The sequence below is a fragment of the Bipolaris zeicola genome, assembly GCF_000523435.1.
Source record: "Bipolaris zeicola 26-R-13 unplaced genomic scaffold scaffold_411, whole genome shotgun sequence".
NCBI classification, from domain to species: Eukaryota; Fungi; Ascomycota; class Dothideomycetes; order Pleosporales; family Pleosporaceae; genus Bipolaris; species Bipolaris zeicola.
Genome location: NW_006912460.1, coordinates 1 through 11,826, shown reverse-complemented (window position 1 = coordinate 11,826; position 11,826 = coordinate 1). Strand labels below are relative to the sequence as shown.

At 51.3% G+C, this 11,826-nt stretch overlaps 4 protein-coding genes across 4 annotated transcripts; all 4 read left to right on the top strand.

Moving 5' to 3' along the window:
* Positions 1-5,815: 5,815 nt before the first annotated feature.
* Positions 5,816-6,400, top strand: COCCADRAFT_10045 (uncharacterized protein; the record flags this gene model as incomplete). Its single annotated transcript, XM_007720156.1, has 1 exon — positions 5,816-6,400. One exon carries the CDS (start codon positions 5,816-5,818, stop codon positions 6,398-6,400), a length of 585 nt encoding a protein of 194 aa, XP_007718346.1.
* A 2,078-nt stretch (positions 6,401-8,478) lies between these two features.
* Positions 8,479-9,043, top strand: COCCADRAFT_41904 (uncharacterized protein; the record flags this gene model as incomplete). The annotated part of the gene is made up of 2 exons (XM_007720155.1): positions 8,479-8,494; positions 8,589-9,043. The coding sequence occupies 2 exons, from the start codon at positions 8,479-8,481 to the stop codon at positions 9,041-9,043; spliced, it is 471 nt and encodes a 156-aa protein (XP_007718345.1).
* Positions 9,044-9,794: 751 nt separating this feature from the next.
* Positions 9,795-10,679, top strand: COCCADRAFT_41903 (uncharacterized protein; the record flags this gene model as incomplete). The annotated part of the gene is made up of 2 exons (XM_007720154.1): positions 9,795-9,909; positions 9,997-10,679. 2 exons carry the CDS (start codon positions 9,795-9,797, stop codon positions 10,677-10,679), a joined length of 798 nt encoding a protein of 265 aa, XP_007718344.1.
* A 533-nt stretch (positions 10,680-11,212) lies between these two features.
* On the top strand, positions 11,213-11,806 carry COCCADRAFT_53182 (uncharacterized protein; the record flags this gene model as incomplete). The annotated part of the gene is made up of 1 exon (XM_007720153.2): positions 11,213-11,806. A coding segment is annotated over one exon (594 nt), but the record flags the coding sequence as incomplete, so codon positions are not given.
* Positions 11,807-11,826: the final 20 nt, after the last annotated feature.

The following is an 11,826-nucleotide window of genomic DNA, read 5'->3' as shown; positions in this document are numbered from 1 at the left end:
TATATGAAGTTCGCGATGCCAAGAAAAAGTGTCCGGCTCGGTGGTGTGTCCGGCTCGGTGGTGCTTTACGTTACGTAAGAAGAAGAAAAATAAAATAAAAGTGTAGGGGTAAAAGCGCTTAGGGGAAGAATGGCGCCATAATACTTACAACAGAGATATTTGAGAAAGCAATAATGGGGGGAGTGGTACAACCAAGAGATGGACCGTGATCACCCCAGGAGACGGGCCGAGAGTGGGATTTCGTGAGTTTGGGGGAAGGGAACACGTGAGGGGTGGGAAGGGGGAAGGAAGGGACCGAAGTTGTGCCGTTTGGGGGGAATGGGATGGATGTGTAGTATAGGTTGTGTGACTTTGTGCGCTGCTTGGATGGAAACGTGTGAAGAGGTTTACTTAGATGTCGCGATATAGACCGAGTTGCTCCCGTTTTTTTGATGCACTTCGGCACAGTTTCTATGCCGGCTGTTTATTTTGTCGCGTATACATGACATTTTGTAGATGTGTGACTTGGGATGTTGTTGCTTGGTTCCAGGATGTAATCTGTGAACCTTGTTCCATGTTGCTTTGTTCCCTTGTCATCCGGGTACTTGCAAACGAAAAGAGACAGACAGAAAAAATCGATACAGTTATTATTAGGCGGGGGTCATTCGACTACTGGTCCCGTGGGACGTTAAGAACGAACATGTATGAGGATCAAGCCGGAAAGAGGAAACACGAAGTGGGCGCTTGGGGGAGCGGTGGACTCGGGTCACCAAGTGCTCCTCCTCCTTCCGCCGCTGGGGAGGGAGGGGGAGGGGGGCAAAGCGACAAATACTACGTTGTGCTAAGTAAGACACCTTGTTTGTGGGGATGGGAAAGTTGCGATACGGACAGGCGAGGGGAGAGTTTCGGGCAACAGAGTTTCAGTGGAAACCGAGTCGTTCGCGGACTGATAATACTCCGGTTCTTGGTACCGAATCATTGGGTTTGAGGGGCTGAGAAGGAGAGTGGGGATGACGTTTGATGATGGAGCCTGAGAGAGATGGCTTGTTTTTGACATTGCGACAACCAGGATAAGAAAAATAAACGTTCCTGCCTACCTACATGGCTAGTTGCCGAAATTGAGACTCTTTCGCCGCAAGAACGCCATATGAATGGCAATCTAGGGCATACGATGAAAATGACGATATTGATGGGAGTCAGTTTGGAAACGCGGTAATTCCCGCAGCTTACCGCACCGCAGATACTTGATCAGGCCGTGGCATATAGTCAGATCTCTCCGTTCTCTTGTGAAAGCGGGTGGGAAATAAGTACTAATCGACGGGCGGTCGCGCCTAAGGCTGCTATTCGGTACCTGCCTTGGTGCGGCGCCATAGTAGCGTGAAAGTTTAAAACACCCTTTTGCACCCGAGCGAACGATGTCTGAAATGTTACCAGTGCGGGTGGCTGTGTGGCTGAGAAATGACAAATGTTTCCCGCCATGTTTCCTTGTCGGGACGATTGCGCGCGTCGGTCTTCGCAGCGGAATACGAGGTCGGATGAGGGAGGAGTGTTGGGTGCGGGATATGCGCAGACATGTGAGCGGCAAGATACATGGGTACATTGTGAAGGGAAGGCAAGTATGCCTACTCTTGCTACTATCGGCAGTCGGGTATTTCTGAGAGTGCGCAATCCTGTATTGGTTGCTTGTTTCGAAAAGCGCTTTGGTTGCGGGGTTCAGAAACAAATGCCTCTGTTGTTTCCTATCGTCGTCAAAGGATGCACATGTGAAGGCCATGTCCCTGATACCTAGTATTATGTGGGTAGCCAATCATCTCAGGTACACTTCTGTAGCGCAAAGATAGGAGCCATTATTCTCAAATCATCGACTCTCCCGCTTCCTCTCCGCAATCTGATCTCCCTGATACATAGCATACGGTCCGACGCTAATCGTCGGGAGTGAAGCAGGATCGTTGGGTGCTGTATACAAACTGTACCAACAAGCTGACCAAATATAGTTTTATTGAAACGGCTTCTTCTTCCGTGCATATGTAGAAGCTGCGCTCTATTCACCTACATACATTTATCCTATGTAGACATCACCGAGCGCGTATGCACAAGACAAAAAGCGCTCAATATGCCGCATGCAGCGATGCCGCGCCCCCACCCCTCACAAGTCATTCCGAAAAGACTCCCGGCGCGGGATGCCTTCCAAGACCCCTCCAATATATGTCTGCGTCACGAGTAAATACATATGGGTCTATGGAGCAAGTCTCGCGGTCATGACTGTCGGCAAGCGAGATATGGGAAATGGAGAAACGTTTCTTTTCTTTTGACTCGCCAACCGCCGGCAGCGAGTTCCAACGACTCGCGGGGCCAAAGTTGCGCACAAGTTACCGGGTCTGCAGCGAGAACGGATGTATTGGAAACAAGTCACAGGGAGCACGTGCAAGCAGGCGCCACCGTTCATGATATGCGAACGATTTGTGGGTTGGTCCATTTGACTTATCGAGAATGCGCCCTGTCCCGAGAGCGGGCACTCGCCATTTCGTGTGCCATTGCCGAACATGCCGTCTCATGACGTTTTTTTTTGCAACATGGGCGTGGGAAAGTTTTCGCCGCTATCGAAAAGGGACATGGGCTGTAATATGGATGTTGCATAGCGGGAGGGATCCGAGTCCAGGGTGCCTGTACGGCCGTTGAAGCAATGTCGGTTGAGGAGCGGTATCATCATGGGTATTGTTATTATAATGTGCAAGATGACCCGGAATCGCAGTGTTCCGGCGGCGGTTCCAGGAAGATGGTCATGTTGGATATATTGTCGTGGACATGGACGTGTGCAGCAGGTGATGAGACGAGTCGGATCGGTGTCACGGGTGCACAACCTCATCTCGTTTGAGGGACGGTGGGTAGATTGTCATCTCCAAGCATCATGGCGGATGGAGCGTCTGTGGTGTGTCGGTGCCAGAGCCCAAGCAAGGATAGGGCAGAGAAGGCGAGAAGGCTGTGACTGCAATAGTCAGAAGTCGAGTCACGATGATGGTCGTGGAGCGGTGCTGTGTGTAGGGCTAAGCTTTGGAGGAGAGAACGATGGGGACGGCGAGGCTGTGATTGGCCGGCGCGGGAAATGGTTCGACGCAGGGTTCTTTGCGAAGCCGAGAGTCTTGGCACCTTCTGCTTTTGTTCCACCAATGGCCCCATCACGGCCGCCGTGTTTTCTCCACACTACACGCTCTCCCTCACGCAAAACACAAAACACAAACATACGCTCGATTCCAGTGCGATGGCCTGGTCACAACCTTGCTGTCAAGTCCACCCGAAAATCTCCTCGCCCTGAGCTAACGCCTGAAATCCGGGGCGCTGGCGTCGCACGCTTGCCTGGCGGCGATCCAGATCCACGTGCAAAATTGGCATTTAGCCGGCAGAACGACAGCGCCATGTTCATCTCCGACTAGACTAAGTAGAGTACCATCTACTTACTCTTGTTGTATCATGAATTGGTATTTCGGTCAGGCTCGGCATCAGCGGCAAAGGCGCCTGTACCAATCCGGCCTTGTCCAGGTACCCCTGACCCAAACCTGTCGTGGCTGTCCTTCCACTGTATTGGAAAAAAATCGTGGCTTCCACTGCGATCAGTCTTTGCACAACTGCCGGACATGCTATGTGTGTGTCTTTAAGGGCAGGAATAGACTAACGTGCACTTGCAGTTTGCCACTTGACAAACTGTATCTGAGTTGCAAATGATGCTCGTTCGGCTATACTTAGTCTGCAGTGATAGGACGTCTCATTTCGGTTGTGGTGCAAATGTGAAGATCATCATGACGGAGTTTAGAGTCGGTCCGGCTCTCTCCAGCGCTGTAAATCCTTTGGTAATACGGGTCTAAGTCCAGAGGTTTGAGATACACGGCTTGGTCATGGCCATGCCGAACTCTATGGTGGAGGTGGCCTGAAGCTCCTGAAGCTCCTGAAGACGGATTACAAACGGTGCATACAGCTCTTACGCAGTAGATCAGCCACCAGAGGCCTGGAAATGAAACCATCAGCCAAAGCGACCGGCCATGGCAAGGGTCGGAGGTTTTTTTGCTCTGGACAGATGCAGCTAATTGTTTGGACAGGTCCATTGGGGCAGTCCAGATGATGCACTACCCTCTGGACTAGTACTGGGCGATGGCGTTAGTGTACTACACAGCAGTGCAAGCCCCAGGTCGTCCCGGCTCCATGTTACTGCATCGCCCATGCAGCGCAACACAAGGCAACGCAACGTTGAGCTCGTCTTTCCAGGGTACAATGGCAGATTTGACATGTTTCATCTGAGGTCCGGTGAAGCATGCCGAGTAGGATTGGTGGTGCAGGAAATGGGGGCCTCGGACGAAGCTTCAGGATCATTAAGCAATCTCTGATCTGGCAAGCTGACGACCAAGCGACCGTTCGTGCTATGGAACATGTCGGCGCACCTGGGCTATATCGAGCATAGCAGCCAGGAAGTGTGGGTGACGGGTCAGGAACACTCAGCTCCTAGGCTATAGCTCGCCGGCGATAAGGACCAGGTCGTCTTCGTCTTGCGCCTGCACCTGCGACTACTGCGCCTCAACCTGTTTTCTTCCTGGCCCAGCTCATCTCCTTCTGCGCGCCCCGGGTACTTGTGTGCGGGCGAACGCCTGCCCTCAGAATCTGGACGCGCCCCGCCCCACTGGCGAGCCCAGCTCAGGACAAAGAGACGCTGGGGCCCTTTCAAGGAAGCTATCGCGGGACGCACCTAAAGTCCGTTACGGCATTGGCCAGTGCCTGCGAGGGAGCGATGCTGCTTCGAGTTTGGCGAGAGCTGTGTAGATCGACGTCTCTGTCAGTGCCTGCGTGCAAGCGAAGTGTCCGACCAGCACCCACACACCCTCCCACTCCAGTCAACTATCTGCCCCGCCCTCCAAACCATGCAAGTGGGTACTGCGGATAGGAGCTAAGTGAACGGCTCGCACCCATCTACTGTCCTGTTCGTACATACACGCGCATGCACGCACGCATGCACGCAGCGCAAGCATCTACGCAAACTGGGGGGGGGGGGTTGTCGTCTCCGACATCAAAGCCACGAGTATCACTTCAGTGAGGCTGAAGTCGTCTTCTGTCCTTGGATTCGTTGTATATCTAGCATGCGTTGTCAAAAGGCCACGGTCTTGCTGACCCCAACAACGCCACACTCGCCCATTCCGTGGCTCTGACACTGCACCCACTGGACGGGAGCAGCAGGCCCCTTGCAGTAGAGACGGTGCAATTGCCTATCCCGGTACTTGCGCCATCGCTGACGGCGGGACCAGATTCCAAGCTTGTCGATATTAGTCCCTCATGGATGTCCTCTTAGTGCACACCTCACCGATATTTCCAAGGCCGTCTGCCCTACTGACAAACTTCGCTGCCCACCACTAGCCGCTCTCTTGTACCTTGCATGTTGCCTCAAGCCAAGCCAGCCTGCTCGCTATAACCCGCAACACTCCTCTCTCTCGGTGCGCCGCTTAGCAAGACCGTTCTTTGTCTTGCCTTGTTTCGTCCCGCTAGTTGCGTGCCATCTTGCCACGGCGTTGTGGAGCGAGGGTACACGCATGACCTTGGTGTCCGCCCGTCTTACCCCCCTCCACCTGTCCCGCACTACTTTATCCGTATCGCCCTTCCGGGTTCATATCAAACAGAAGTGGACTCTTTCGTCTACCGCTGTCGTTTCGTCGACCGCCCCCATCAACAATTGCATCCGCGTCAACCGCAGCCAGCATGATCATCATCCGATAGACGTCACTCCTTCACATATTCAACTCGGCTTCTCATTCACGACACCCCTACTGACTGTCTACACTTCCACATCGACACCGCCATCATGGAGCAGGAAACCAAAATCTACATCATCATTGGTGCAGTCGCAGGCTCGCTCGTCGTGTGTGCCCTTACCCTTGCCATTCTTTGTGTGTGGACAAGATCCCGCAGGAAGATGCGAGGCTTCTCATTACGAGCAGTCACACCACTGGACGATGCTGAATTCGAATCATGGCGACGACCCAGCCAATACAACCAACGGCTGGATGAGTATGGCATCCGACCATCAAACCGAGTTATCTTGCGAGACCGTGTATCGCCCAGGACCCCATCTTTCTTCGAGAAGGAGCTCAGCACATACGACTTTCCGCCAAGGACACCATCATTGACAGACGCTGTCTCAATCAAATCACCCACAAGCTCAATACAGAAGCCGGAGCGAGCACGAAGAAAGTCCAGTGTTGCTTCATCACTCGCTGATCGACCACCAACCCCATACTCTCCTTGTTCACCCAGTGGAGAGTTCAACCGTGGATCGGTATCTTCCCGTCGGTCGCAGCCTCTGATACATTACCCGTCTGTATCTGAGGCCTCTGCATTCCGCTTCAATTTCGAGGCTGAGCAGAAACGCAATGGAAACTGGATATAATTTCCACTCTTCGACTCCTATACTTCTTGTAATCATCTTTACCAACCTTTCGTCACGAGCGGCCTTTACGACCGGTCGTCTGCATGAGCTGCTGTCGTTCCAGTACAACCCCAGCCGGGTGGTACATTGGCTCGACAGCTGCGTGCGTTACCATGCACTGTGTTCCGCTACACCACTTTAGAAACTGTCACCAAACCGGATACAACACCATTTACCTTCGCGACATTCACTTCGCATACATATATTTTACGACCACATATGATTTTTACCCTTGGAGTTTGGCGGCGCTTTGTGATTATGATACCAGACCTTTGCGTCATCTACATGGGCCTAGAGCCTCTTTTTCTTTTGTTCGAGGACAGCTCGTCGGCCAATTGCCGAAGCACGCATTAGGCGTGGAAGGGAGGATAGCGTTGTAGGATAGGCAAACATGTATCTGAGTATCGGGTAGACAGCTGGGTTACCCAGCGAGAGACTAATTTCTCTCAACATCAGATAGGAATAACAATTCACACACACATTTACCATCATGTCGGTCTTCTCACAACCATTATCATTCGATTGCGTGACACTACTATTCACTACCACTTAATCCCCTCTCTTTGAATACCCACCAGACGGACGAGCATCTCGGCTCCACCCGCGGTTGACAGGGAACCCACAACAAGCAACCCGTCTCAGAAAAAAACCCCCCTTGGCTCCAAAGTGACGCCACCCCGTGTTGCGTGCCGATTTTCCAACCCACAATCTCCGTGCCTTCTACACACACCGCCAGTTTGCCACAATCGTCCTTCTTACCTTCTTTCGGCACTCATGCACCAGGTACTTCCCTGGATAAACCCTTCCCCCACTTTTTTCCTTCTGCAACATCCACATCTAGAATGTGATTTTCTTTTCTCATTCGCTTTCTTCGCCCCCCTTTTTCTACGCTCTTTTCTCCGCAAGCTAAAACCTTTAACTTGGCTAATTTCATTGGGGGGGGAGAAATGGGTAAGAGCCAAGACCATGGGAATGTCATTACAAAATAGTAGATCCGGTCTTCGGCCCGCGATGTACAGCCGCAAAAGTCGCCAGTTTTCTTATTTCCTTCTTTTTTTTTCTCGGAATTTAAGATTAAAAAGAAAAATCAGGGAATTTCATTTTGGGGGAAAACACGATGATGGTACGAGGTGGGGGTAGTTTTTTTTTGGGCGGGTAGAAAGTGGAGGTGGATTGAGAAAGCGGGATGGACATAACCCGGAGTAGTGTACTACTGGGTTGTGAACATAAAGTGGTTTGCATAGTAGTGTATGTACATACGGATGACTGAAGCCGGTCGAGTGTACATGGGATTTTCTTGGTGTGAGTGGGGGGTCTCGGGTAGATCAGGTCTCATCATTTTTTTCTCCTATCATACGTTCCTTTTTTCCATGACTTCTTCCGTACTACTTACCCTTTGATCAAGGGTTATTATCTGCACACAACTTTTTTTTGGTTGGACAGGGGTGCGTGGGGTGATTAGGCTGCTTGCCGTTTTGGCCTCGTTTGTCGAGTTGTGCATAACGTTTTTTTCTGCAACGCCAAAAACGGTTGCGTTGAAGCGCAGCAATATGACGTGCAGCTGTATCAATCACTTGCGTGTTGCGTGGGTCGCGGCTACTTTGAGTAAAGAGCGGGATGTAACAAAGTTGCTTGTTGAGGAGCGGGACAAATACACGTGAAAAAAGGGTTCGAGACTAGACCGAACGTAGAAGAGAAACAACGTGGACAGTTTGTCACCGCCGCAAAACACGCGAAAGGGGAATATTCTCGTCCATTTTGAAACTTGATGTTTTTGTTTTGCATGTAGCCCTGCTGAAACCCCTAGATCTTGACGTTTCCGCGGTCGTACTAGCACGTAGCTTTGTTTGTTTTCTGGAAGGGTAGAAAGGATCACTGTGTTCCAACACTTCCCTTTCACAACTTTACTACTTACTGCGCTTGCGCTTTTGCGATCCCCGCAAAACAACAAACACACAACGCGTCTCCCTCATCGCGTCCCGCACACGACTCGCCACTTTACTCTGTAAGAGAGCAAAACGAAGCGCAAACAGCCCAATATGGATTTCGTACAAGGTAAGTTTGCAACCACCACTTTAAACAGCGCATATACTCGCGCGCACGCATGCATGCGCCACAGCAACACCTATATCTAACAGAATCAAAACAGACTACGCCGCTCTCCTCCCCCGCCTCCTCCCTCCCTCTTTCGCCGACCCCGCCCTCCACATCATAACCACCTTTCTGGGCCTCTCCCGCACCCTCTCCACGCACCTCTCACCCCTCCTCAACAAACTCATCACACAACCGGATGTCGCCTCCATCGTTGCCCTACTCTTCATCTTCTTCATTTCGCTCAAGATCCTCGATATGATGTACCGCGCCGTCGTCTTCTGGATCAACCTCGCCTTCCGCCTCGCCTTCTGGGGCGGCATCTTGGTCGTCGGTTTGTGGGTGTGGAATCGCGGGCCAGAAGGGTTCGTGGACGATGTGAGTGGGTTGATCGAGTACTGGATGGGAGAATATGAGAGGTATAGTGGGGAGGTCAAGATGTTTCAGCAGCAGAAGGAGGATCAGATTAGGTTTAAGGCAGGACAGCAGCAGAAGAGGAAGGGATGGCGGTAAGGTGGGGATTTTGAGCAAAATATGAAAACGTTGGCAGGTTGCGTGTGTTTTTTCTGGAATACCATTGGTTTGGATCTCCCGGGAAAGAGATTCATGTGTTTGGCGCAAAGATTGGGCTTGGTTATGTGCTTCTTATGGCGCAGGGGATGTTTGTGCAAAGATATGGTTATGGTGATGAGGCGGATATCAGGATACTGCGGCATATGGCTGGCTGGATGTATCTCTTAGGACACGGTGACGGCTTTTGTGTAAGCCTCAGATCAACGAATAATGATATTGATGCAGTATGTTCTGGTATTGTACGGGCATTTTGACTGATTGAGCACTGGTCTCAGTGGCCTCTCAAATCACAGTACCCTATTGAACAGTACAAAATGATTGGTTGCTACTCTGGAAGAAGTGATAAAGACGAGCTATTTTTTACACTCATTGGTGACAGCTTGAATAAGAAAGCGATAGTCACTAGAGTTGCGGAGATGGTCACACAGTGTGTTCGTTAAACAAACAATCCATTTCCAGTTTCACTCTCACCTCTGTATCCGCTAGCATTTTTTGATATCTTACGTTTCACTCTCACATCCCTTACGCAAGCGAAATGTTTCTGCGCACAGTCAGCATATATTCGTCTGCCTTGAGCGCTCTATCCTCTTTACCCTCTTCTTCAACAAACTACCTTGACCAATCTATATAAGCCTTTACCCTCTTCTTCGACAAACCACTTCAACATTTACACATAAGGTTGTCCGACAATATGCAAGCATTTAAAAAGAACGAAGGTGACACCGAAAACAACATGGAGTTGTTTGCACCGCACATACCGCCGGAGGTGCTGCAAATGGTGTTTCATGAGCTGGATTTCTTCGATCGTAAGTCGCTTGTGTGGATTCTTGCTGCTTGTACTATTCGGTTAGGTTCCGAGAAGTACCATGTATGTGTGCTAACTTTGGATCTAGTCCTACGTTGTCAGCAAGTCTGCAAGACCTGGTGTGCGTGCCTTCCAGGCAACGACCCGAAGCTTCGTGACAAGCTGTTCGTGAACCGTACCATGACACAGAATTCCCAAGATGATGGCGAAGACAAGGAGAAAAGTGGACACCGTGAAGTCTCCCATACTTTGCTTCTGGGTTTCGATTTAAAGGCCAGAGAGTGTGGAGTAGGATCGAGAAGTTACTTGATCACATCCCCAGCCGTCATCTTTCCGGGGTATGCCTCCCTTGGGTCCCGTATCAACAACGCTTCAGAAGCTATTACAGTCCATCCTGTGGTCAAGAAACTGCACGAATACCTTCACATCATCTTCGGCTCCTTGTTTGAAGATGATGATGATAAGCAGCAGTGGCATCAAAAATACTACACACGCAACGACCTGATGGATGCGATTGAAGCGGCCGAGCAGACAGCCAAAGAGAAAAATGAGTCATGGAAGGACATGCTAGTATGTGTTCCGCCTCTTTCGGGGATCAGATTTGGAATCAGAGTTGAAGTACACCTCAGACGAAGTGGAGGCTCTTTCGTCAAGGCCACTGAACGCTATGTGCGCCACGGTGAGATCTATACCGAGAACAAAGGTGGCATAACCCTAGGTCAGGTCATTGATGTCATTCACGAACACCTAGAAATTTGGGCAACAACATGAAGCCCCCCTACCATCTGGGTCGGCTATCTACACACTGGGCTTGTCGGACAGATTACGTAGAAGTATTGGTTGAGAAAATCTACGAGAGGACTGGGTTACGTAGCTCTGGACTGCGATTAGTCCATAGTTCTGAGGACGTGGATAAATATGGAGATGTACGGTAAAATGGATGGAGGGATGGCGAGAGATTGAAGGAGAATGGCAGCTCGACAACCCCAGATATGTGGATTTCGTTAGTTGTAATTGAAGGATGTCACAAATTAACAGAACTCAAAGCTTTCCACAAACAATCAACACATAACATGAGGGTGCAAAAGATGTCGAAGTTCAAGAGAAGAGCTACCATGTCCCCCGCAGCCAAGTGAGCCAATGACGTCGCAAAGCCCCCGCAAACCTCCACCAACACCTCCGCTACGTCGCGTCCCCCAACCAAACAACGACAACCGCAACCGCAGTCGCACCTACACCAACACACGTCAAAGTCTGCGACCATGGCAACTACATCCTCCTACCCCCCGCCCGTACCCAACCCCACGTCTTCCTCCACACCCTCCAACACAGCCTTTACCTTCCCACCCCACTACTCCTTCCCCCCCTTCTTCACCCTCCAACCTGTGGCCAGCACCCGCAGCTCGCAACTCGCCTCGTGGTCCACGCTCATCCAATCCTACTGCCGATACCACCGCATCTTCACCCTCTCGCTCATCGACGCGCTGTCCACACCCTTGTTCACAAACGCCACTCTCCGCCGCAGCCTCTCCCTCCGCGACGCAAAAGCAATCCTCACATACATGGCTTCGCCTGAGGGGGGCAACCGGGCGGAATTCATAACGGCGGGCACAAAGAAAGGCAGTAAAGTGGAGGAAGGAGAAGGAGGCAAAGTGTGGGTGTACTGGCGTAGACCGGAGGAGTGGGCGACGGCGATTGAGGAGTGGGTGGAGAGGACGGGGCAGAAGGGGACGGTGCTGACGCTTTATGAGATTGTGGAGGGGGATGCGGTGGGCAAGGAGGAGTTTGCGGGGATGGATATGGAGTTGTTGCAGAAGAGTCTGGGGGTTTGTGTTAAGAGGGGGAAGGCGCAGGTGTTTGGGAGTGGGGGGGAGGGAGAGGGTGTGAAGTTTTTCTGAAGGAGAATTGGGGCTTTTTT